This window comes from Aspergillus vadensis (assembly GCF_003184925.1).
Source record: "Aspergillus vadensis CBS 113365 unplaced genomic scaffold BO88scaffold_22, whole genome shotgun sequence".
Taxonomy (NCBI): domain Eukaryota; kingdom Fungi; phylum Ascomycota; class Eurotiomycetes; order Eurotiales; family Aspergillaceae; genus Aspergillus; species Aspergillus vadensis.
The window spans coordinates 216,141-240,212 of record NW_020292060.1 but is presented as its reverse complement, the minus strand read 5'-3'; the positions used below and the strand labels follow the sequence as shown (position 1 = coordinate 240,212).

General features: G+C 51.7%; 6 protein-coding genes across 6 annotated transcripts; 2 read left to right on the top strand and 4 right to left on the bottom strand.

Moving 5' to 3' along the window:
* Window positions 1–189: 189 nt before the first annotated feature.
* Window positions 190–7,410, bottom strand: BO88DRAFT_437408 (histidine kinase-like ATPase domain-containing protein). Its single transcript, XM_025709620.1, has 7 exons — window positions 6,975–7,410; window positions 1,896–6,914; window positions 1,770–1,825; window positions 1,617–1,686; window positions 1,316–1,491; window positions 891–1,252; window positions 190–814 (listed from the first exon to the last, which is right to left on the bottom strand). The coding sequence occupies exons 1-7, from the start codon at window positions 7,100–7,102 to the stop codon at window positions 299–301; spliced, it is 6,327 nt and encodes a 2,108-aa protein (XP_025559886.1). The 5' UTR covers window positions 7,103–7,410; the 3' UTR covers window positions 190–298.
* A 181-nt stretch (window positions 7,411–7,591) lies between these two features.
* Window positions 7,592–12,878, top strand: BO88DRAFT_393720 (TRAPPII-specific subunit TRS120). The gene is made up of 3 exons (XM_025705115.1): window positions 7,592–8,023; window positions 8,113–9,098; window positions 9,151–12,878. Exons 1-3 carry the CDS (start codon window positions 7,858–7,860, stop codon window positions 12,433–12,435), a joined length of 4,437 nt encoding a protein of 1,478 aa, XP_025559885.1. The 5' UTR covers window positions 7,592–7,857; the 3' UTR covers window positions 12,436–12,878.
* A 134-nt stretch (window positions 12,879–13,012) lies between these two features.
* Window positions 13,013–15,192, bottom strand: BO88DRAFT_407019 (Sec1 family protein). Its single transcript, XM_025707311.1, has 3 exons — window positions 14,897–15,192; window positions 13,809–14,834; window positions 13,013–13,736 (listed from the first exon to the last, which is right to left on the bottom strand). Exons 1-3 carry the CDS (start codon window positions 15,020–15,022, stop codon window positions 13,098–13,100), a joined length of 1,791 nt encoding a protein of 596 aa, XP_025559884.1. The 5' UTR covers window positions 15,023–15,192; the 3' UTR covers window positions 13,013–13,097.
* Window positions 15,193–15,452: 260 nt separating this feature from the next.
* On the top strand, window positions 15,453–17,329 carry BO88DRAFT_456394 (lysophospholipid acyltransferase; the record flags this gene model as incomplete). The annotated part of the gene is made up of 4 exons (XM_025710922.1): window positions 15,453–15,474; window positions 15,562–15,606; window positions 15,672–16,790; window positions 16,848–17,329. The coding sequence occupies 4 exons, from the start codon at window positions 15,453–15,455 to the stop codon at window positions 17,327–17,329; spliced, it is 1,668 nt and encodes a 555-aa protein (XP_025559883.1).
* Window positions 17,330–18,601: 1,272 nt separating this feature from the next.
* Window positions 18,602–20,815, bottom strand: BO88DRAFT_456393 (putative serine-rich protein; the record flags this gene model as incomplete). The annotated part of the gene is made up of 3 exons (XM_025710921.1): window positions 18,602–18,640; window positions 18,695–18,891; window positions 18,952–20,815. 3 exons carry the CDS (start codon window positions 20,813–20,815, stop codon window positions 18,602–18,604), a joined length of 2,100 nt encoding a protein of 699 aa, XP_025559882.1.
* Window positions 20,816–21,907: 1,092 nt separating this feature from the next.
* Window positions 21,908–22,818, bottom strand: BO88DRAFT_407016 (uncharacterized protein). Its single transcript, XM_025707310.1, has 2 exons — window positions 22,231–22,818; window positions 21,908–22,150 (listed from the first exon to the last, which is right to left on the bottom strand). The coding sequence occupies exons 1-2, from the start codon at window positions 22,339–22,341 to the stop codon at window positions 22,055–22,057; spliced, it is 207 nt and encodes a 68-aa protein (XP_025559881.1). The 5' UTR covers window positions 22,342–22,818; the 3' UTR covers window positions 21,908–22,054.
* Window positions 22,819–24,072: the final 1,254 nt, after the last annotated feature.

Here is a 24,072-nt window from a genome sequence, read left to right as displayed (position 1 = left end):
TTTTCATAGAATGCGAGTAAAAGGAAAGTTTGCAATGAGGATGTGATATGAGTCAGAGATACTTGTTGACTGTCACTGGGATTGGATTTGGTGGCCGTGCGGGGTTGCTTTGCTGTCCTTGTTTGGTTACAGAAAAAGGTCTATAAAAATAAGCTGGAAAAAAGAAGGAGCTGATGTTAATAGCCAGCTGCAATTGTAGATTGGTTAAGATATCTGGCTATCCAGGTCTAGAATGGAATTGGGATGAGAGAATCCTGCTCTCATAATCATTAGGGTATCATTAAACTGTCCTTCCACTTCAACTGCCAACCTTAGTTTTCTTCTTCCGCATCTTATTCTCTTCGGATCCTGATGGCGTCGCCCCCTTCTCTGATCCCTTCCCTGGCGTATCAACCCGGACCTGCGGCGTTCCAACCTTCGCGGCAGGGGCTGGTGGTTTCGCTGCTGAGGTTCGGTCTGTGTCATTGACACGGGATAGGATGAACGATCCAGGCTCTCCCACCAACGGATGCTCGTCCATGAACTCCTCCCCATACCTTCGGAGCAGATTGAATGACTCTGCGAGTGTCCGTGTGTCTTGCAGGCTGGAACCAGTGCCGACCACCTGTGAAGAGCCAACGAGCGAGGCCTTGCCAGCTGCATCGGCATCCGGTAATGGGGTGTTCTCCTTACTCTGCTGCGACTGCGTGCCAGGTTGACTTGCGTCGGCTTGTTTGAGCGCAGGCGGCATATAGGTATGGCCATGGGACGGGGTGAAGGTAGGTAGTGTAGATGCTGTCTTTAGCAAGCTGGTGAGAGACGTAACTGCGGACAGCTGCGCAAGAAGTCGGAGTTAGCATCGGCACTAGAGAATGTCTTGGAAGCAAAGTCACAGGAAAGAATTGACGTACGATGCGGTTCCCCACAACACTCGCAACCGACGGGGCCATGTAGATGCAGTCTCCGACGATAAAGTACGTTGATAAAACTACCACCTCATCTTCCAAGCCGGTCCTCTTGCGCCGGTTCTGCTTGCGAATCACCCAAATGTTTGACGGCTCGTGCGCAAATCGACCATCAGATTGTGCTGCTGCCTGGATGGGATCATATGAAACCACGAATTCCAAGCCCTGCATAGTCTTCAAACGGCCCTCGAAGGCCTCGCGCGTCTCGACAAAGTGCCGGAAAGCTTCATTGTAGTTTGCTTGGATGGCAAGTGAGGCGTTGTTGGATGTTGGGTCAAAGAATGGCGACTCTGCAAAGTAGAAAAGAACTGCGCACGCATTAAGAGTATTAGTTGGCCACTTTTGTCGTTAATGGGAGCTGAATCTCGTACTGTTGTTGGAGTGGAGGTATCCTCCCATCATCTGGACGTGGGGCGGGGACCGCCAGAGGATTTCCTCCATGGAGGCATCGGGTGTGCCCGCCATGAGATCGCCGTCCGAAGAGTGTTTCTCGCTTTGAAAATCGTCAGAGATTGCTACAGTAGAGACGACGTAGCAGAATTGGGAGCTCTGGAGAGATCAAGAAGATCGAAGGCCCGCGCATCTCTCCGCGGAGGTAATGCCGGTGTTTGTCCGGTTTGCATCACTGGCTATAGCCCGAATGGAACGGTTGGGACACTACAGAGTACACACTGAGAGAAATTTGATGAAATATTAGAGTGACTAGCTGTCTCGTAATATGTACATGTCGGCGCCTGGCCGTCTGTAATTAGATTGATTTACAAGAAATCCTTCCAAATCCGAACACGTTGCTGGACTAGCCACTCGGTTCTGGAGCAGCTCTACCTGCGCTCGCGAGCTTGGCTGTTATCTTGGGGAAATATTGCGCAACAAAGCTTTCGCTAGAAACATTGTAAGTCATGTTATCAAGAGTAACTAACAGGAACGAGGCTATTGCGGGAGAAAACTTACGTATAGTAACTGTGGGCAGAGCTATGGTCTCCCACCAGGTTATGAGCCAGTTCGTGGCATAGGATCACCCACCAGTATACAAGTGCATCCGCTCGGTCGGCAGTCGGGTTTGCAAGCAGTTGCTTCTCGTGGAGCTGTTGGAAGTAGAAGTAATTGCAGAATACACTGCCCGCCCGGTTAAAGGCGATCGTTTTGCCCCCAGGATCATAGAAGATACTGAGGATGTCTGACCGGAGCGAGAATACCCCAGCACAATCCATTAACATCGAAGCAAAGACATTAATGCCGACGCTATTCTTGGCTAAGAATTGACTGCGATCCGGGAGATTCTTCACAAATAATACGTGAATCCCACAGGCAAGTGTCGCGACAAACTCTAGATCATGACTGGGCTTTTCGTCACAGTAGGATTTCTTCTCGGTGATCTGGTTCGTCTCAGGCCGGCTATAAACATCAGAAGATCCATGGGGCCGACACGCCTGGATGGCGGAGAGCAGCTCCGACTGAAGTCGATGGGGTGAATTGACAGTGACAGGAGCTTCCGAGCGAGTCTTCTGAGGATCTTCGGCAGAGTAAGGCGGCGGTGGGGTGGCAGTCTCTGAGGATTCAGAACGGGAGGGCTGAGATGACTCTCCGTTGACAGCATTGAAGGGCGATCGATTGCCCTCGAGCCCAAATCGCTTGGAGAGGTTGGCGAAGAACCCGCGTGGTCGGCGATCTTGGGTTTGGTCAGGTGTGTCCGGCTGGATGTCACGGGTGCTGTTCTTGCCCGACGGCGAGTCAGGGAAGTCTCCCGGCATTAACTGCTCTCGCTCGTCTTGAACTTGATGAGGTTGTGCTTGTATCTGAGCTTGTTCCTTGGCCCACGCAGCTTCTCTCTCTTGCAGACGTTGACGCTCCTCTTCCAACTGCTTCTGCCGCCTGTCCTCTGCCATCCTGGCTTCGTGTGCCTTTTGTTTAAGAATACGCTCCACGTTGTACCCGCGAGTCTTGAGTTCCAGCAGATCAGTCTTCAGCAGCATCTCCAAGGTAAGGGTTGAATGGAGCTTCGGCCGAACAAGGATTAGGTGGACCAGAGCCTGGCTGATCTCGTAAAGATCATACTTGCCCGGGCAGATCCACAAGAGCCAGTCTCTTCCCTGTTGAGTGATGATTGCGCTTCGTTTTTGCGTGTGGGATATCCGACGACCCTTGAGAGAGCGAGTTAGAGAGATGGAATGCACCACCTGCACTTGCAAATGCTTCTCTAGCCACCGCACATCATGCCGGATCAGATCAGGAGACTGGTCATGTAAGAACAGCCGCGAGCGTTCATTGATCAGCTTTTGCAATTTGGCGGCTGGACGTTGGTCGGCAGCTACAGCGCCCCAGTGAGCACGCTCTTCGACAAGGCCGCTCAACGGTTGAGCCCCCAGAGACTGATAGAAGTTCTCTAGCAATTCTTCCTGAGGCGCTGCGAGTATATGCTCCTTGAAAAGATTGAAGCTCTGGAAATCATCCACCACGACTGCGTCCTTCGCAACAGTCAAAGTCCATTCCTTAATGCTTTGATCTTCCTCCTCATCGTCAGACAGGTGATCATCCTTGGCAGCTTGCTCCTGTGCCAGGGAAGTGATATCCCTGCTTGCGAGCAGGAAGGCCGACCTCTTCATTTCCTGAAACAGTTCGCGGTCCTTCTTCAAGGTTGAGACATGCTCGGCAAGTGTCCTCAGCAGTTTGAGATATTTGTCAGCACTTTGGAAAGAGGCTGATATCCTTGCTGGTTCTTTTACAAGCATGCGTGCAATTTCCACCTTAGTGGGCTCACGTTTGGATCCGACGGCCATGAGGAAAAGGTTCGCCTCTTGACCAAAGTCGACGAAATCGAAAATGTCTTTGTAATCCTCACCGTCACCAAGATAACAAAGCCTGGGTGCTACACGACGCACAACTTTCTTTTCCATCTCATCCTGCGTAGTCGAGACGGGGACTACCTGCGCACTGCCAACACGATCTATATCCCGCCCACTCAGTTCTGACACCCGCCCGGCTAGATACTTAAATATGACCCTTGCGTCGCGCTTCGTGGACGGTGGCTGACGTACAAGGCAATCGATGCATTCGCTCAGAGCGGGATGTTGTTTAACCCCAAACTTGGAAGCATGAGGATGCAGATCCGTGCGAAGGATTGCGAACCCAAACAAGGTGGCACCATCATCAGTGTAGCATTTACTCGGGACAGTCAACCCCTGCGATCCTTCCACGGGCAGGAACGGAACATTCACTGTACCGCAGTCGAACATCGCATAGCCACTTGTATGAAACTCGGCGATATAGTATGACATCGCTTTTGTGTGGAGAACCCAATTACCATCCACGGCTGCCTTAGCCATGATTTGGACAAGCTCAGAAGCTGACGGGAAGCTCCTGAGTCCCAACATTGACAGAAACCTTCCTTCGTTGCTACTGGGCTGATACCGACCTGGCCATTCAATGATAGGCAAACCCAGAGCCCTGAGCGAGTCCTTCGGTTCGAACAACTCAAATATCTTATAGCGCTTGCGATTCGCTGCTTTAAGATCACCATTTCCACTGCCGTCACTCTGTTCGGCAGTGCATAAGCTGGTGTTTTTCAGTCGTTTGATATCATTCGCAGGGATGTCATCGCGCACGGAAGCTAGATATCGTATCAAATCGACGTGACTCCATTTCCTCTGATTATTGTTAGGACCATCGGGTGCTTCCGTAGTATCGAGAAGACGATCGAAGATGACACCGAGCTCGACTGTCTTACGAACGCCAAGCGCTGCCAGGAATTTCTCTTTAACTCCATTTAGGCCATGTATGACGGGAAGGTCATCAAACAACCGTACAGAAGAGAAATAGGTCTCGGGAGGCATCTTCATTCCTAGTTTAGTTGGTATCACAGTATGTGATTGTAACTGAGTGATCACTGATTGTTTCGCTGTTTGGCTTAGATACTCCCATTGCTTCGAAAGAACCGGCAAGACCTGAGCAGAGAACGAGGGACTCTGTGTGATATCCTGATCCAAGGGCAGGAGATTTCGGTTAGCAGAATTGCAGACTAGCCAACGCACCCACGGAACTATCTGAAGCTCCGTCCAACCTAAAGCCTCCAACTCCTGCTTCCCTAGAGACTTAGTGAATTTGAAAGGCGCCACAGTGGGGGGAACAGGCAAATTGACGGGTATCTTCTGAGGACTTAAATAACTTTCGATGCTTCCAAAAACAATCAATCTATTCTGGGGGCTGCTCTCATCCTCTTCATTTGCCACTGCTACACTCAGCAAGCTTTGGATGGAATATAGATCGAGCTGGCCCGAGGCAGCCCTTTGACCTAACCAAGGAAGGAATTCAGCAGCCTGACTGGACCGTAGTGTGGTGGTTTCAAGTTCGCGTTTGATGTCGGAGACCGTAATATCGGTAACCAAACCGAAATCCGTCAGTTTCTTAACGAACTCCCTCGCACCCGAATAGAACTCATCAGGCAGGACTGGTATCGAATCCATGAAGCTGAGATCCCTCGGGGCAAGGCGTACCTGATGGCTCTGGATAACACCGCATGTTGAAAGGACCTCAATGGATGCACTCTTGTTACACGTCCAGAATGCGTCTTCGATAGTTTGCCCAAGAAGTGATGATGGCGTCGATTCACGGAATACGAACTGCTTTGCAGTATGGATGGCTTCCGGAAGAACACCTGCTATGTCATCCTTCCGTACCTTCATGGATTTCGAGGACTCCTTCCCAGAAGATATCCTAGCTTTGATGGACGCCATTTCGGCAGTCCAGGCGATCCGGCAAACAATTCCGGCGGCCCTCAACATTTCCAAATTCCACTTGCTAATGTAGCGAGTATTGAGATCAATACTTTCGCGCTCCACTGTAGGAATGACGGAAGGAGCAGAGATATGGGCATTGAGACCCGTTGTTTGATGGGTTGGAAAACCTATGAAGACCCTGCCACCTTTAGAAGGTAGAATGGAGGAAAGGACCTCTGACTGTAGGCCAGAAGCACCAGAAGCTAAAGTCGTATCATATGATGGGGTCAGGATGGCGATGGTGGATCGCTTAGGGGGAGGTTTTCGCGTAGCTCGTTCAAGTTCGCTGCTCAAAGACTGACTGACGGAAGCTTGGAGGCTGGCGGTGTTAATATGTAGAAAGACCGAAGCGGTTAAGGTCTTGGTCATCTCTCCGGTGTCAGTGGAATTATCCTGTTGTTCGGGCCTCGCTGGCTTTTCGGGGGCACTCTGGCCTGTGAGCTTGGAGAAGAAGGTACGCAAGGAACCCGTGGTATCTCTGAGCCCTTCCCGAAAGATGCTGGCATTAGGGTTCCACTCGATAACGCGCATCCATGAAGCATCAACCTGAGCAACCTCTCGAGTGACATTCTGAATTTTCATCAGGCCTTGCGGCGTTTTAGTTTCAATATCCCTCGGAATGCTTAGATTGACGCTTGGGGCAGTCTTCTTCGTGAGTCGCAAGAGATTCCAGTCGTCCAACCATAGTTCTATACCCTCCAGACTTACGAATGTAAGGCTGCTGGACAGAAACTGACATAGTTGCATCAATGAGGGGATCGGTGACGTATCATTGCGGTAATCTAGAACGAATGTAGTCTCGGGATTGGCGTCCTCATCCAGCTGTAATCGACGAGTAAAGAGAGCGTTCCCTTTCCAATAGAAGGCCATGGCCTCCTTCCCAGATGACACGAAGGGCTCTTCGCAGTCATCGAATACACTGTAGAAGCCGACTCCGAATGCGCCAATTTTGGTCTCATCCGGGTTGCCATCAGCAATGCGCTTTAGCCTTGCCCAATCCTTCTCACTAAAGGGGAGGCCATTGTTCGATATCAGAAGACGCTTGAGAGTATGATTGGATATAGTGTGCTTGATCAAAGTGCTCTCGTCGGCAGCTGGAGGTAGTGGGACCGTCGTAGACGGTAGCGTTTCGAACTTGATCGTTACTTTCGTGGCGTTAGCATCAGCTGCATTCTGTATCATCTCTCGTAAAACGGTCCTATGTATCCCGCTTTAGTAAACGTCGCTATTACTTCATATGCCACGGGTACAGACGTACCATTTCCCAGAGTAGCGCGCAAGGACTTTGGAAATCAGACCCCGTGTGTCAACTGTGACTGCTTCCTCATCGTTCCCTGATCCCATAGTACGGGCCCTGAGGGCGTTGAAATCGATTTTCTGTGCCATGATTATTGTTGAGGAAATTCTCTTAGACCCTCGCTCCCCAAATACTCCGTGACAAGCAAGCTAGCAGTTAAAAATCTAAGACATGAGTCTTTCGATGATGCGGTCGGTCAACGGGCGGCGGTGTTCGATAACACTGTAACCTAGACAACAGAATGTGGTCTATAGATAGACTTGATCGCTCACAAACCAAAAGACCAAAAGTGCAGTAAGATAATAGAGCGCAGAAGAGGTAGGTCTGCTCAAGGATATAGAGGCCGCGAGTACTCGAGAGAAGAGGCAGAAAGAACGTGCAAGAGAATAACGGAGGCAGAGGCGATGGTAAGTGACTGGCCGGAGACAGCGCGGAGTTAAAGTTATCGGGCTTATCAGATATGCAACGCTTATGTCATCAGGGCCTCCCCGTGACATCGGGGGGTTTCCTTGGGTTTACTTTGGGGTTACGGCGGTCGACAGGCACGCCCGATGCCGCGATCTATCCACTCCGCGCTGCTACTTTCTGTCGTTCTTTGTTTCTAGATCTTCTTGTGGGAGTTGCTCCTTTCTACGTGGTCCAGGTGACCAGAGGTCACGGCTCTGTTTAGCGGACTTGAACGAAATCGCGAGCGGAATCGTTGCATTGCTCATTCGCCCGCGTCCACTACGTCTGTTGGTTGTGCTAGCGCTTCGTATGACTTCCGGAAGCTTGCCCGCCCTTTTGGAAGCAGTTCTGAGCAACTCGCCGACTGCTCCCCCTCCATTCGGTCGCAGATGATACGATGGGTGTCGACCCCCTCTCCCCTATTGCGCCCGTGCGCTTAAGGGCGCTGCTGTTACCCATTGGCAAGATAAAGCGCTCGAGGTTCTTGAGCTTCGCCGCAAGGCTTCAAGCCGAAAATGTTGTCCGCTTGAGTGATATCAGTCCTGATGCGCGACCCAATCGAAGTATGCTAGCACTCAGTATTCCATGTCTGCAGCAGGGTAGACTTGTTGCCGACATAATGGGTACAGTGGTTGACTGATTCTCGACATAGACATGTTCTCCCCGCTCGCCTTCCCTACCGGCATGATACTTTACGACTTGTCCTACTCCGTGCCCCCAACATCTCACCTAGACCTCTTCCCTTTCGAGATATACCGAGAACCCCTGGTCATCATCGCAATCGCAGACGGTGCAGAACTTGGCGAGAATGTGAAGAAGAATGAGACGGCATCTGCGGCAGATCAGCCGCCCACTCCGGGCGAGCTGGAGCAACTTCGACAGGAACTCGAAACACTCAAGGAGAGCAATCCGAGAGCACTAGTACATCAGCTCCTTATCTTTGACTACGAAGGGGTGAATAAGCTCACGAATGGCCCTGGGGACGTTTCCTGGATCCCACGACCTCAGGCGTCGAAGGCCACTACAATGAAAACAGTCCTGTGTGATATTACGTCTCTCCTGCTTTCGGAGCTAGACGAGTTCGCGAAGACTATTCAAAGCATACCTTCCATCGAATCACCGAAGGCGTCATCCTGGGGGCCCCATCGCGGCCCTGACATTCGCCCGCGGCCGACAGACAGGCTCTTTCACCGGATGACCCTGCCTACACATCTCCCATCCAACCCCAATGGCGCACCTGAATCTCCCTTGAGCTCCAAACAAGGATCGCCTGCGCCTAGCGATCACGAGACTCCTACAACTTTCGATGAAATCACCCGATCGATACAATTGGCCAACCGATCCAACTCACTGGGCAAAATACATTCGCTGCCATCGTCCAAGGAGCATAGCCGGGATCGTCTGTCTGTGAGCGGTATGAGCGCAACTGATCGGACCAAGAACCGGATCAAGGGACGCTCAGGTGTTGTTGTTGGGAACCTGTTCCTTCTCGCCGGAAGATGGCCAGATGCTTTGAAAGAGCTGGTTGAAGCTGCGTCTAGTGCTAGAGCAAGCAGTGACTACGTGTGGCATGCGAAAGCGCTCGAGTCCATCCTTCTTTGTCTATTGATGGTCGCTTGGGCTGGAATGGACTTTCAGGTACGCATCACCTGATGCTCAAGGTCGGTATGTTATGACTAACTGGTGGCAGATCCCTCCTGTATGCTACCCTGTCGCCGACAAGTCCTCAAAGCTATCATACAGCAGTAGCCTTGACACGAGTCTGTCTTCTCCTGGAAACCGTATCATTTCGCTTCAGAACCTTTCCAACCTATTGCCTGACCTGGCGAACAATATCCTGAATCTCTACAACCGTGCCGCCAACATTACGGATGAACCTCTGCCTCAACTTGTTTACTCCGAAACAGTAATCCGTTTGGCAAGATTATTAGCGGCAGCTCGTATTCGCGACGGTGCCTTGGACGACGTTGCTCTGAAGCATATAGTCATGAACGAGTCCCTTCCACCTTTGCATCGGCCAGAACGGCCTCGTGGTCTCAACATACTTCGGAAATCCGACATTGGTAATTTTCTTTTCCGCGCCCTGCCTCTTTCTCCTAGCTCAGACTTGCCGGCCACGGACGCCATACCTATTATCGTTGGCGTAGTCTCCGTACTGAACGTGCTTGATTTACCGCGGAAGAAAGCCTTTATCCTAAGGGAACTTTTGTCCATCATGGTCCCAACGCTTGTCCAAGCCCGGAAGATTGGCGCAGCAGAAGTGGGCGTTCATCCTGCTGCTGGCTTGGCATCTCTCAGCGACACGGCTTTTGATATTAATGCCCTTGATCTGGGGCCGGGGAACATGGAGGAGAGCATGCGCTCGCTTCTTGCTACTATAGGTGACATCTATGGTGTCCAGCCATCTTCGTTCTTCGAATGGGAGAAGAGACGATCTTCCACTGCGAGTGGGCAAGATGCCTTGCCCGACTATGATTCGATCACTGCTATTGTCGAACGGGCTTTTCGGCACGCCGTTCTGGATGGCTACGGTGATCTCAACCTGAAAATTGATGTTCTCAAAGCGTGCATTAGTTCTTGCGAAGCGCTCCCAGATTTTACCGGCGTCCTTCGTTTCACAGTAGAACTCCTGCAGACCATCAGAGGAGACTTGATGCTTGGATCTAACTACCAGCCACCGTACCTACCTCGCGACGAACAGATCCGACTTTTGAATAATATCAAGCGGACTGTCGGCGCAGCCAACAAATTGGGTGCTTCTGGGCTTGAGGCAGAGTACTGGGATGATTTTCTCATCCGTGGTGTTCAATTGCTTTCTCTTCCAGATCCCAGACGACCCGTTCGCCGCTCAAAGCCTGACTTGGATGCCGTTACAGCTGATCGCGAAAAGCCCACAAAAGACCCTTTTCTGTACAATCCTTTCTCCAAAGCAAGTAATAAGGCTGCTGAATCATTAATGGTTGCTGGTGAATACGCAGCATTCCAAGTCACACTTCAGAACCCTTACGAGTTCGATTTGGAGATCGAAAAACTCACCCTCGATAGCGACGGTGTACCTCTAGAAGCCGTGGCAGAGTGGATCCTAATTCCTCCGCTATGCTTGCAAGACATCACAGTCTATGGCAAAGCTACTGGAGAGGGTGCACTCAAGGTTACCGGCTGCATAGTGAAAGTCCGACACTGCAGAGAGCGCAGGTTTCCGATATTTCAAAATCCCTGGAAGCCGGAAGCCGAATGGAAATTCAAACGCACTGGGCTTGCGGCCAAGAGGCCTTCTGTGGAGCGCCCACTTTCGTGGAGCTCAACAACCTCAAGAAATGGCAAACAACTCCCCAAGAAAGGCCCTGATACATCAGTGTGCGAGATCAAGGTCATTGGCCAACAACCATCATTGGTGATTGAGTCCCTGTCCCTGTCCCAGTCCGCGCTGATGGTGCTGGAGGGTGAGTTGAGCTCCTTCAACATTACACTCCGGAACACATCGCCTTGTCCTCTTGATTTCATCCTTTTCACGTTCCAGGATTCGACAACAAGACAAGTGCAGTCGGCTCTGAGCAATAAAGACTTACTACCCGTCGAGATTTACGAGCTGGAGCTAAACTTAACCAGACCGGCGTTGCGGTGGCGCCGAGAAGGTTTGAATCCCGAGGACCACTCTATTCCAGCAGGCCAAAGTGCCACGTTCACCATCGATGTTGTCGGAAAACCAGGTCTACAGGACACCACCGTGCAGATCGACTACTCGTGTATTGGATCCTCGCAGGAAGGCTTGCCTGATGTGTTCTATACCCGCCAGTTGTTCGTCCCATTAACTGCCACGGTCAATGCCAGCATCGAGGTCGCTCGCTGTGACATTCTGCCACTCAGCAGCGACTTTGCATGGTGGAACAACCCTGAGGCGGAAGCAGAACCTGACCAAATCAGCACCAATATTCTACCCCCATCCGCGAACGGTGATCCGTTCTCACCTGTGCTTTCCCACCTCGCCAGGGGTGGATACGGCCCTGATCACTGTATTCTTCTTCTCGATCTTCGCAATGCTTGGCCTAACGCCTTGTCGGTCACCTTACATGTGTGCGAAAAGGCAGTGAAATCCGACATGAAATGGCCTCCAGAACCGCCCCAGAATGGAGAGGGCCAATACACTGTTCACGGGGAGCTCCAGCCAGGTCAGATGTCACGATTTGTTCTTGTTCTTCCTCGAGCCTATCTCGACAATCCTCATGCATCTATCCCAATACTTAACACCGGTGTCAAGCGGCAGTTTGTCGTAAGTGCCAACAAGCTTACCTTCGAAGCCGAGGCAGCGACACGCGAGGCATTCTGGTACCGGGAAGAGATTCTCCAGCGAGTCTGCGGGTTCTGGAAAGAGAAAGCAGGCGTCCGTGAAGGAATAGTCGACCTGCGCAACCTTCGCTTGAACGCGCGCATGGTTGACTTCTTCCGGTTAGAAGACGTCGGCGTAACATACTCTCTGGAACCCGCTTTTCCCAGTGACACAAAGAGCGTGGTACAAACAGGACGCTCAAAATACGACGTCCAAACCGACGACATGCTCAACCTCACCGTCACCGTCCTCAATCGTTCCACTCGGCCCGTCCACCCTCTACTCCGCCTTCAGCCCAGCCTCCGCCACCAACCCAGCAATATTGCATTAGATCTATCGCGACGCCTCGCATGGACTGGGATGCTCCAACAAGTCCTCCCCATCCTGCATAGCGGCGAAAGCACCACGGCCACCGTTGGTGTCACCGTTCTCTGCCGAGGAGAGTACGAATTCGGCGCAACCGTCGAGGAACTACGGTTGCTGAAGCCGGTAACGGAGTCTGAGGACGAGTCTTCCAATCCCACACAGGCCCAGGCAGCTTTCCATGATGACGAAGGAATCATCACGGATACTTTTGGGGCAGATGTGGCCAAGAAACGACGAATATGGCACGCCAAGGAGACTTGCGTTATGAATGCTCATGACTGAAACGCTTCTCATACAACTTTAGTGGTGAGAGTAGAGGGAATGGGGAGGCTCAGTTCATTTCAGCATGCATTTTTTTTCTGTCCATATTCGTTGCATTCTCCGCCACGAGAAACACTATCTTAATCACGACGTAAATGCAGACATAGAGAGAGAGCGCCCTTTGTGTATATGTATAGTTCAAATGTTGTTTTTTTCTTTTTCTGTATTCTCATTATTCCGACAATCTTCCTTTTTATGAAATGCATATACGACAACGGATGAATCATGTATCATGTAGGGAGTTAGTTGTGCGTCTCATTGTGTTGCTCGCCTCTTTTTTTCAAAAGCATGATTATCTACGCGAAGGATTCCCTGTTCGATAGCCTGGTGTGTATCTACAGGATAGAGCGTCGTTATTGTAGTCATGTATTGTGTCGCTCAAAAGAATGAACTATTCATTATGCACGCGTCTTGGCCGGGTTGGCTTGAGGTACCATATACGAAGCATACTCTGTTCAAGTAGCTCGAGGCAAAAGTAGCGTCATTCCTTGTGTTTGCAAAGTCATAATAATGGTCTGCGGAGCGAACTCATGTGATAGGCATAAATTGGCTAACAGCTAAAATTCCAGGATATATTATAATGATAAGAAAAAGCTACAGATACACAGAAGCCAAAGCAGAGGCTAATGTCCGACTGCCCTCTGAAGCCGACCAGCGGCGGACGAAGGGGCGGGCTCAGGCCAGCCGCTCACTGCATCATCGACTTCCTCAAGGAAGCTGGTGCTATTGTGGATGGAGGTACCTCCCAAGACCACTCTTACTCCAGGTGAGCTGGCATTGACTTGGGCAACCATTTTCGCTTCCTCGTACGTCGCTCCGCCCACCATGAAGATAATGATATCTTGGGGCTTGTCTCGTGTATGGCCCCCGCCTTCGAGGAACGGGTATTGCAGCTCCTTCAAGCGGCCCTTGATCAGGTTTTGGAGAGTGGCTTCCAGGCGAGGCGAGTGCTGCGTGTAGACGTTTTCGACGCCCTTCAGACCCTTGAACCGGTCTCGGGCCCCGGAGAAGAGGGAGGTGGATTCGAAGAGGTCGGAAAAGCCGCCCGCGACCGGCGGGGCTTGCAAGGAGTGGTGGTAGGCAAGTAGTTTGGGGATAATGTTGACTTTGTATGATGGGACGTTGCCGGCGGTGACAAGGAGATCGAGCAGAATTGGGAGTGCATTGTTTGGTTGCTTCTCGTAGCGAATGGCGTACAGAGCAACCAAGCGCAGCTTGTTCTCTGCGGGAACGCTAGGTAATTGGATGATCCGTTGTAGGTTCTGCACAAGAGACGGTGTCAATAGCTGGTCTGCTGCAAGCTCCATTCCCGGAGAGAGAAGAAGGTCACATACCTTGAGGTCATTGGCGTGGTTGTCATTGCAAGCCAAGCTCTGCTCCAACTCACTGACGTCGAGCAGGTCATCCTCACCCACGCGCCGACTCAGCTCCCCAACCAGCGTGACGTGTTTACTCACATTGCCCGATAGTTTACGAAATTCGGGGTAGTCCTCTACGAAGCGCTTCATGTCTGCGATGGACTCGATGTTCATCGTGTTCTGCGTCTTGACCTGATACTGCTCGACATACTCTTTGATGTTCTGACCCAGATCACCAAAGTTCTGGTACATGTTCTTCTTGAAGAACGGATCCTGATCCTGAGAAAGGACGATTTCACGCAATTCCGGCCGAATCTCCGGCACGTCCCGGAGGTCCACGCGCCCATTGTGAATGCCCATCAACTCATGCACCATCGCTTGGTAGGTCCACTGGGTCAGTAGCGGAGTGATCGGGTCGTCTCTGCGGTCCAGAATCAGTAGGATCGGGGGTGTATCGGTCTTGCGGAAATTGAAAAGCTGCTCTTCCTGCGTCACTTGATAGCGGACCTCTGTGGCCAGCTTCTTCGCCAGCAGACTGTTCTTTTCGTAACGGATCAACGGGTTCTTCTTCAGCGCCAACAACATGGCAATGACCCCCTCGGTGGCTCTCTGTAAGGCATCCGCATTCCACAGATCTGGCGACTGACTCCACAAGCGCTGCTGTGGGAAGCCCAGGTTCAGGGAGCAGAGATCGGGATTGATCACGAGGAAGTCGGCAAAGTGTTCCTGCACCACGCGAACTACCTCGTGGGAATCGGCTTCCGCGAGTCGTTCGAGGGAGGATTTGCGAATGATGTTGGTGAGGTAGATGTAGTATTCTCCGTATTTGGGCTCGCGGAGCTCGTCGATAAGGAATTGGATGGAGGTGGGGGAAGGGCGCACGAAACAAAGGCAGCGGAGGTGTCGCATACGTTCGCGAGCGGCGTTGTCAAGCCGATCGATGAGGTAGACTTCATGGTTCAACAGAGCGGACTGGGTGATGGCGGTGGACACAATGGGTACCTGGAACGGGTGGATTAGCGCACAGCTTCCACGGGGATCAATGAGAGAAGCGCAAGTCCCACTGTCTCACTGTCGAGAAGTAATATCTTCATCTTAGCCGATGAGGAGCTGGAAGAGCCCGGCGCCGAAGGATCCCCCGCGGTGACCATCTTGGAGATGTATCCCGACACCGCCGCGACGACATCCATAATGAATGAGGGGGGTGTGGAGAGAGGGGCAAGAGGAAGGAAAAGAAAATGGTGTGGTCTAGCAGAGCTGTGGAGATGATTCTAGACTTTCAAGATCGGCCAATGGAGATGATACGTCAGCATCAAAAATGTGGTTGATCAGAGGAACGTGAGTTGAATTGGGAAGGCGGATGGAATGGTTGAGGAGAGACACGCAGATGATCGGAGAGCTGCCATGTGATATCAGACCGTTGAGATACCCTCCTTTAACCTTTCCTTCTTCATCTTCCCGCCCGCCCTATTTTTTGTTTTTCCCCTTTGCTTCTCTCCAGCTCTTCAACCACTTCATCTCTGGGCTCGATGTCGTGCCGACGCAGCTAATAATTGGCCTTGGTGTTTAAGCTTTTCTTTGCTTTTTATTGACCGTCCTTTGCGGCGATTTGCGTCCATGATGTTACCATTCATCAATCAAAGTATGTTGGAAACCTTCCGTCGCAGCACTGGAAAATGCGCGCCACTCCTCCCCGCGTGAAGATCATGCTAACGGCCTCTCTTTTTAGTCTTCGAGTATCCAGCCAATGCGACTGGAGCTTCGGTTGATGAGCGTATGCCTCTCTCTCCCCGTCCTGACCCTCGTTCGTCCCCAGATCAGTCCCTCACCGCTGAACAGTGAAGCTCATTGCGTCATTCCTCCTCTCGTATCCCCTCGCCGGACTGTTGAAGAGAATCCCCGACGCTCAACCTTGGAAGAAGAATGCCTTCATTATTTCGGTCTCCTTGTTCTATCTCGTCGGCCTCTTTGACCTATGGGATGGCCTTCGCACCTTATTCTATAGCGCTGCCGGTACCTATTTGATCGCCTACTACATTGATGGATCGTTGATGCCCTGGATTGGCTTCATCTTCTTGATGGGCCACATGTCCATCAGCCACATCTACCGCCAGATTGTCAACGACCCTCAGGCAATTGATATCACCGGGGCCCAGATGGTCCTTGTCATGAAGCTTACGTCTTTCTGTTGGAACGTGCATGATGGTCGACTTTCCCAAACGCAGCTCTCGGATCCTCAAAAGTATGCCGCGATTACGCAGTTCCCGACTATCCTGGACTACACCGGCTACGTCCTATTCTTCCCGGCTCTTTTCGGTGGTCCATCCTTCGAATACGTCGACTACCGTCGCTGGCTCGACACTACTCTTTTCGAAGTTCCCCCGGGTACCGACCCATCGAAGGTGCCCCCGACCCGGAAGAAGCGCAAGATTCCTCGCAGTGGGACTCCTGCCACGAAGAAGGCCTTGGTTGGATTGGGATGGATTCTGGCATTCCTGCAGCTGGGATCTTACTACAATCAGGAAACCCTCCTGAGTCCCAGATACATGGGCTACTCCTTCCCTCGACGAGTTTGGATCATGCACATGGTCGGGCTAACCGCACGCCTCAAGTACTACGGCGTCTGGTCCCTGACGGAGGGTGCTTGTATCCTATCTGGCATGGGATACAATGGGTTCGATCCCAAGTCCGGCAAGGTCTTCTGGAACCGATTGGAGAATATTGACCCTTGGGGTCTTGAGACAGCGCAAAACTCCCACGGATATCTGGGCAGCTGGAACAAGAACACCAACCATTGGCTGCGAAACTACGTCTATTTGCGCGTCACCCCCAGAGGGAAGAAGCCGGGCTTCCGTGCCAGTCTGGCCACGTTTACGACAAGCGCTTTCTGGCATGGTTTCTATCCGGGATACTATCTGACCTTCATCCTCGGGTCGTTCATCCAGACCGGAGCCAAGAGTGAGTTCACCTGGTCAATCCACCCTTTCATTGAGCTCTCATACTGACAATGCGCAGATTTCCGTCGTTATGTGCGTCCGTTCTTCCTCACTCCGGACGGAAGCAAGCCCACCCCCTACAAGCGTTACTATGACATTATGAGCTGGTTCGCGACTCAGGTCACTCTGTCCTTCACGGTGATGCCCTTCATCTTCCTCGGATTCAGCGCCTCTATCAGCGTCTGGCGGAGCGTCTACTTCTACGGGATCGTAGGCAACATCCTCAGCATTGCCTTCTTTGCCAGTCCCGCCAAGGGCATCCTCATCCAGAAACTCAAGGCCCGCAACCGGCCTCACGTCACACGCTCAACCAGCTCCGACGCCCTGCAACAGCCGACACTGGGTCTTCCAAGTGACGCTGTCCAGGCCTTTGACGAGGCCGTGCAGGAGATCCGGGGTGAGATCGAAGCCAGGCGCAGACGCGGCAGTGCCGTTACCATGCCGAGTGGAGAGGAACTGAAAGCAGTTGTAGAAAACAAGATCGGCCGCAAGCTCACATGATCGTCTTGATCCTGTGACTTTTCCCATGTGACCCCCAAAGAAAAAAAAAAGGGTCTTAAGATCTCAGGTCCCAGGACCCGCTACCGGTCTGGCTTAGAGCCAATTAATTCGACACGTGTGAACGAGGATGACTGACGGGGTTGACGATAGAATGTATATTAGACTGTTTGGCTGCTCCAAAGCGGCTGCGTGTTTTTTCACTTGTTGTTTATGCTCCTTTGGATGAGTGACATCCTTATGATCCATTGTTATGTTATTATTATGTATGCTTCTTTGGCGCTGATGCACCTTTTTCCGTTTCGTTCGTGCTTATATGCTATGAGGCCTCCGACAACAAGCGTAATTAGCAAGGCTTACTTTCTTTTGCATAGTTGAAGCCAGGGGAAATATTTCAACAATATCGTGTTTTCTTAGCTCTGTCGATTTTACCAGGATGTTAGTACCTGTCTCAAAGGGATAATAAGCAATTTCTCAACTGCAATATGAATTCGAATTTGAACAGCCATCAAAGCTAAATTAAGTGGGAACCTATTGATGCTCAACTAGGATGGTCAGGCTGATTTACAATGGGTGCAGAGAGATTAGTATATGAGTATAATATCATATATTGTCTATTTTTGGTCAAGGGCAGCCACGCAGAGCGCGACAACCACTTGTATATATACTGTGATAATGTTGGTCACGGTGTCATAAGTAAAACATGTATCCATAAGTAGTACACGGGGGGAGAAGTGAAGATATAGGAAAATAAGGAGAAAAAAGAGAAGAAAAAGGAAAATGACATATATCCATGCAATGTCGTGAACCCTTGATTAAATCCGTCGCCTCACGCTCCCAGATTGAACCACCCCATTGTTCACCAAATAATGGTCCAAGGGCGGGCTAAAATAGAGTCCAGAACACCAGGTGGAATATAAGGCACAAAAGAAAAGAACATTAGAAGCATTACGTCGTCCAATCGTGTCGAGTGTTTTGAGAAAGGTAAACAAACCAAGCAGCCGCAGGGGGAATAGAGATGCGGCGGTATCAAGCGCGCAAGGGTATGTGGGGGGAGGTAGCATGCAAAAGAAGAAGGGGGGTATAAATGGAGGAATCGACTCCGAACGGTGAAAGCAAAGATCGATCCAATCGAGAACAGGGGCCGGCATAGCCGGCGACAGAGGGCGTGAATAAGGGGGGAATGGTAGTACAAGCAATAATCGTGGAGGTCATGGACAGAAGAGCATGGCTAGACACGGACATGCTGACGCTATAGAAGCCAGATGTACCGGTTTAGAAGCCGACTGTGGTACCCACAACAGCCAAGGTGACCTGCGAAAGTATGAGCATCGAATAGTCAACAAAACGGAAGAGGGGGGAACATACGACAATGGTGATAATCACCAACCCCAAAGGGTTCATCCAACGGTTGAGGTTTCTCCACCACCGAGCGTTTTCGTGTCGCCTTGTCTCCAGATCGAACAATCGCATTCGAAGCGTCATTTCGAGCTGAGACTCGACGTCTTCTTCCGGGATAGCGTCCGGTTTCGTCGGTAAGGGTAGGAATGACGCAATTAACCAGGCTAGTGTACACAGTCAGTTGACATGTCAGGCGACTATCGCAGAGCACAATGGGGGCATACCGAGAGGGAACACAAATCCAACACAGAACGACCACACTTGGATATTTCTTCGTCCAAGGAGTGGTTCCGTTCTTGAATCCAGCGACGGTGCACCCCAGGTACCTCTCCTCGGATTAACCGCGCGCCGGTCGGGAAACAGATGAGGGGACCAGCTATGTCGAAGTCGATTGCGGGATGGTTCCCGGGTCTGTGATTCGGGATCCCTTACCCAGTGGTTCCGTGGATCGCGCGGGTCAGGTTTCCACCGCAGGGTTTCTCGCATTTCGCTGCCAAACGTCCTCGTCCTCGTCCGGCTTGTAGCGGTCGGTAACCGGTTGAGAGCATTTGTGTGGGAGGTTGAGGCGCGCGCAGATGGTGGCCGACTGAGTTCCGCACCAGATAAGACAGAATCCTCGGCTTGCTCGCCAGCGCCATAGTACATCTTGGCCCAGTTTGGCAGAAAGTGGAAGGAAAAGCTTCCACTGGTGGGAGGCCGCATGTTGCTCCGCATGCTGCTCTGTCTTGACTCCGACGAAACACTGCAGGGAACGGCCGGGTTTGTGGGACGCGCTGGCAAGCTCGAAAGATTGTCCATCCGCTCATCACCGTCCGAATCGCTCACTAACCACATCGAAGACGACGTGGGTCTTTGACGGACTAGCGCTGCAGAAGGCCGTTTAGGATCCATCTGGCTGTTGACAGAGTCAGCGGCCGGAGAAATGCTTCTAGAGTCACATTCGGCGGACCACATGGAGGGAACTGTTGACAGGTGAGTTCTGAAACGCTCCGAAGAAAAATCCGTGGTGGGTTCTTGTGGGTTCTGATCCGATGCATCTTCTTCCGAATGTGACACGTCAACTCTAGAGCTTGACGAAGATGGCGCCTGGATGGTGGGGTATTGGATGAAAACGCCGCTGTCAACGATGGCTTGAATGTCTGATGGCGGCCCGCTACGCGACGACGAGGTGATAGAGCGAGAGTGGCTCCGTTCGCGAGCTTGTGTTGAATTGGATCGCACGGAAGGCACCCAATATGGAGGATTAGAACGGACCGATTGCGAACGCGAGCGCGAGCTGGAGTGTTCTGAAGACGAGCCATGCGTCCACTGAGCGGCTCCAATGTAACGGATCACTGTTCCCAGGGAGTTTAGCGAGGACAGGGAATTCGAGCGGGTGATCGAGGCTGAATTCGAGGATGCACCCAGAGGAACGAAGTTCAGACTTGAGCTGTCGAGCGCGACGAAATTCGGACTGGAAGGCGGCCCAATTGGCACTACATTGGGGCTGGAGTTGCTCGAAGCCAGAGTTTCAGGGCCCGAGGGAACCCGTGACGGCGTCTGCGATACGACGGTTTTGATAGTTGGGACGGCTCTGGGCAGGCTGTTGGGCTCCTCATCCGAGTACGCGGCGACGGAACCGTGATCCGATTTCTGATCGGTCGGCTTGGATTCGTGAAGGACCGGCTCCGGAAAGGAAGACTTGCTGGAGGATGGATCGTCTTCCCAAACCTGTGACGGGGTGTTGGCGGCATCGAACGTTGAAGACAAGTCCCAGGGATCGCTAACCGAATGGTCGATCAAACTGCTATCACCGAGGTGGCTGAGTTCCGTGGAGGTATTGCCGTGATAGTGATCCGGCGCTTCATCGACATGGAACCGGGAGTCCGGAATGAAATCTTGGCCTTTCCCAGGACGCGGCAAAAGGATCTGCTCCGGCTTTGTCGGGTAAGGCGTGGAGGTGTACACGTCGGGTTCTTGCTGATCGTTGTACTTTTCGCTGACGGCTCGCAAGGATGAAGGCGGGGAGTTCTCATTCGTATGGGAAGGGGTGCGCTCATGAAGAGCTCTCCGTTTGGGAGAGTTCGTGGTAGGTGCAGCTGAGCGCATGTTGGGAGTATTAGTTCATTATCAGTCAGTAGACACCAAGATTAAGGCTTGTAGAAGGATGGAGTTCCCCAGAAGGACCTAAGGGGAACACAACAAAAGAAGATCTCGAAAAGCGGCTAAGCAAAGGAGCACCCCCGCTCTATAAGGCACTTCGGAGGGGAAGAAGTGGAGGAGAGGAGGGAGGGGGGGAAGAGATCTAGAAGAACACAAGATTCAAAGCGATGAAATTGATCATCGACGACTGCTCGGTTTGGGAAATGAGAGTAAAAGCAACAGCGGCAACAACAATGACCACCACCAAGGGGGGGGCACGTCTCAGGGCGAGAGCAATGGCCGCCGAGGGTGAACCGGGGAAGAGTAACAGTGCCCAGTCGATGTTTGTTGTGGTGATAGTGTTTGTTTGCTGTCTAGAATTTTATGATGCAATAAAGAATGTCTCGACACAAAAACGACGGCAAGAGAGCGGATAACGCTGTCCAACGGGCACACGAAGCCAAAGAGAGTGAGTGGATCCGACCGAGAAAAAAATGCCAGTAGGTTTAAGATTAGCGAGTCATGTCGACCGGCGGGACAGGTTCGCAACCAAAGAACGGATTACTACGGAGTAGTAGTAGTAGTAGCAAAGAAGAAAAAGAGCGTCTAACCCGAGACCAGAAAAGCACCGCAAACCAGTTCCAAAAGAGCGACGAAAAGACACAAACGAGTGGAAGCAAAGGGATCCTCCACCTGAAACGACGAGCCCGGGCGTAGTAATATTTAAAGGGACCCCCGGACATCGGCCCTTCCACTTTAGACCAGCCAGTTGTGCAGCGGCGGTGTGAACGGCCAGTCAATGGTTCCAATGGCTGATGGACGATCCAGGGGCGCTGCAGGCTGCATGCTTTAGAGCACCACTTTGAAACCGCACGATTGGCGGATAAGGAATGGTCCTGCAGCTCGTCGCTTGTCCACCTGCATTGGGGAAAGACGCCCGCCTCCCAATTCGCCTGGTTAAGTTAAACGGGGATCGCGGGATGGCCGCCAGGAGGGTCTGGAACTAGTCTTGTAAGCTCTGCTAAACTGTCTTGGGAACTCCCAGAACGCTTTCCTCGTCATCCTTCTCCAAGACATCGTAGAGTCATAAGGCCCCCCCGATCGCCAATCGGCTCTAATAATATAATATGTCTCTTCATAATAAAATGCTTTCCACCGAATACGAAAATTGTGCTGATTTAATGCCCTCCCCCTCCCATGGTTTCTTTATCCGTTGTGCTTTGTCTCCGGTGGTGGTGGTGGTGGTGGTGGTGTTGTTGCTCTAATAATATCCTCGGGCAGAGAAATTAGGACCAGCTCAGACTAAAAAGAATTTAGTGATTGTTCCGGAGAGCAAGCAGGCAGGCTCTTTTTCGATCCTCAGCCCACAATGAGACACAAACATTATCCTCCCCTAACCTACACACATGCAGGAACAAGAAAGATGAGCACGTAGTAGGCTGGTTGGGACGCAACTCCCCACGGCTGAAATGCAAGGTCTCGCCGTCGTACATAATAGGTGCAGCGCATGTGCCGCAGGCACGATTACTTTTCCACCCACCTGTATGTACTACCTACAATATTCAGGTACCAGTTAGTCTAGTACTCGTCACATTTGGGGTATCCTTTCCATCGGTCCCACGAGGCACCCATTCCGATTGTGACCAGTCCAACCAGTGGAGTGCGAGGCCTCGAGGAGAGGACGACAGGAACCGGCGATCGAGATCCACTGAGATGATGTGGCTGAGGGGTCACAGTAGGCCGGCCATTCCAGAAGGTCTTATTGGCAGTGGAGAAGGGAATTTTGGTCCTTTTGTCACGGTCAAAGCCCAATGATAGGGGCCAATTGAGAGAAAACCTGAAAGGCAGAGAGTGCTAAGGATCAACCCAGTTCCTAAGGTTGCCAACTCATCCCAAGTGGAGTCTCTGTCAAGCCGGTTTGGATTAGCGAGATGAGCTACCATACTTGCTTAATATTAAATCACTTTGCCCAAGGGGTGACGGTGGGTGGTGGGGGGAACAAGAATTGCCAGTTTTATGGCCTCAAGACATGGCTGACACGGGTGGAATCTTCCAAAGTACTAATAGAATCCCTGAACCCATGGTTCGTGAACAGAGAGAGATGGGGATTTCATCTCCGCTCCGCCCACCGGATCCAAAGATCGAAGCGGGAACGGCCAGCAGAAGCTCTGGGACCTGGGTTCAAATCAATCAATCCATACTCGAACCGGGCGGGAGCTTCGGTGGAGGGGGAAAAAAAAAATAAAAGGGGAGAAATCCGTCCGATCCCGAGATTCCCACTTGCCGCCCGTGACCCCTTAATTCTTGCCTGGGGATTCAGGCACTGTTGACTCTTCAGCTCCCTATCCACGCGTGCTGCAATCAAACTCAATGACGACGGAGGTGCAATTCCGACATGACGATCAGAAAATAGACTGCTTTGCCGATCGATCTACGTACATATTTCGAGGCGATACAGGCTCCCCTATATCTATCTTTGCATCGGCATGCTTCGTGGTTTACTCCGGCTCGTGTTTACCCCCACTGTTGGCCGTAGATGTATCGGACAGCTCTGCACAGCACGAGCGTCATCAACGCGTCGGAAGTAAAGCCCACGGCTTCTATAATACCACCATGTCTGGGATAAGTTGCCGGCTTGCTGTGGCTTACTGGTCATCTACATGAAGGGCCGGTTCGTGTGCCACCAATAGCTCGGTACGCACACGAGAGCGATGATGCAAAGATTCTAGAGCGCTATCCGTCCTTCAGCCGCAATATGGAACCCTGAGGATAGAAACACTTCCCCTACAATGGCTCCCCTTTTTCATTTACCCCTAAATGGACGGACTAGTTAGAGAAGCTGCCATCCGAACAAGCGATGATTCACACTGGAAAAAGGAGGCCAGTTTCCTCATACAGGTCCTTCCGTGCCGAGGGTGGCTGATCCAGAAACCGAACCTTCATAAACTGAGTCAGAAAATAGATTCTGCTCGTGATTCTCTTGATCAATCTGGAAAGTCGCACGGAGTACTCCGTACTACTCCGTGAGTGGAGCCCCGTAGGTACTTACTCAGTTGGAATGTCTAGGCCGCCTGGTTAAATTCTTCAGGGTGTGATTCCGTGGAACAGGTGTTCATGAATACGTGGGCCATGAGATTCACACGATCCCGCGGCTAAAGAAAGGGTCTGGTCCAGTAAAAGCAGATGGGATCGAGAAGCTCTATCTAGATCCAATCTTGGCGATG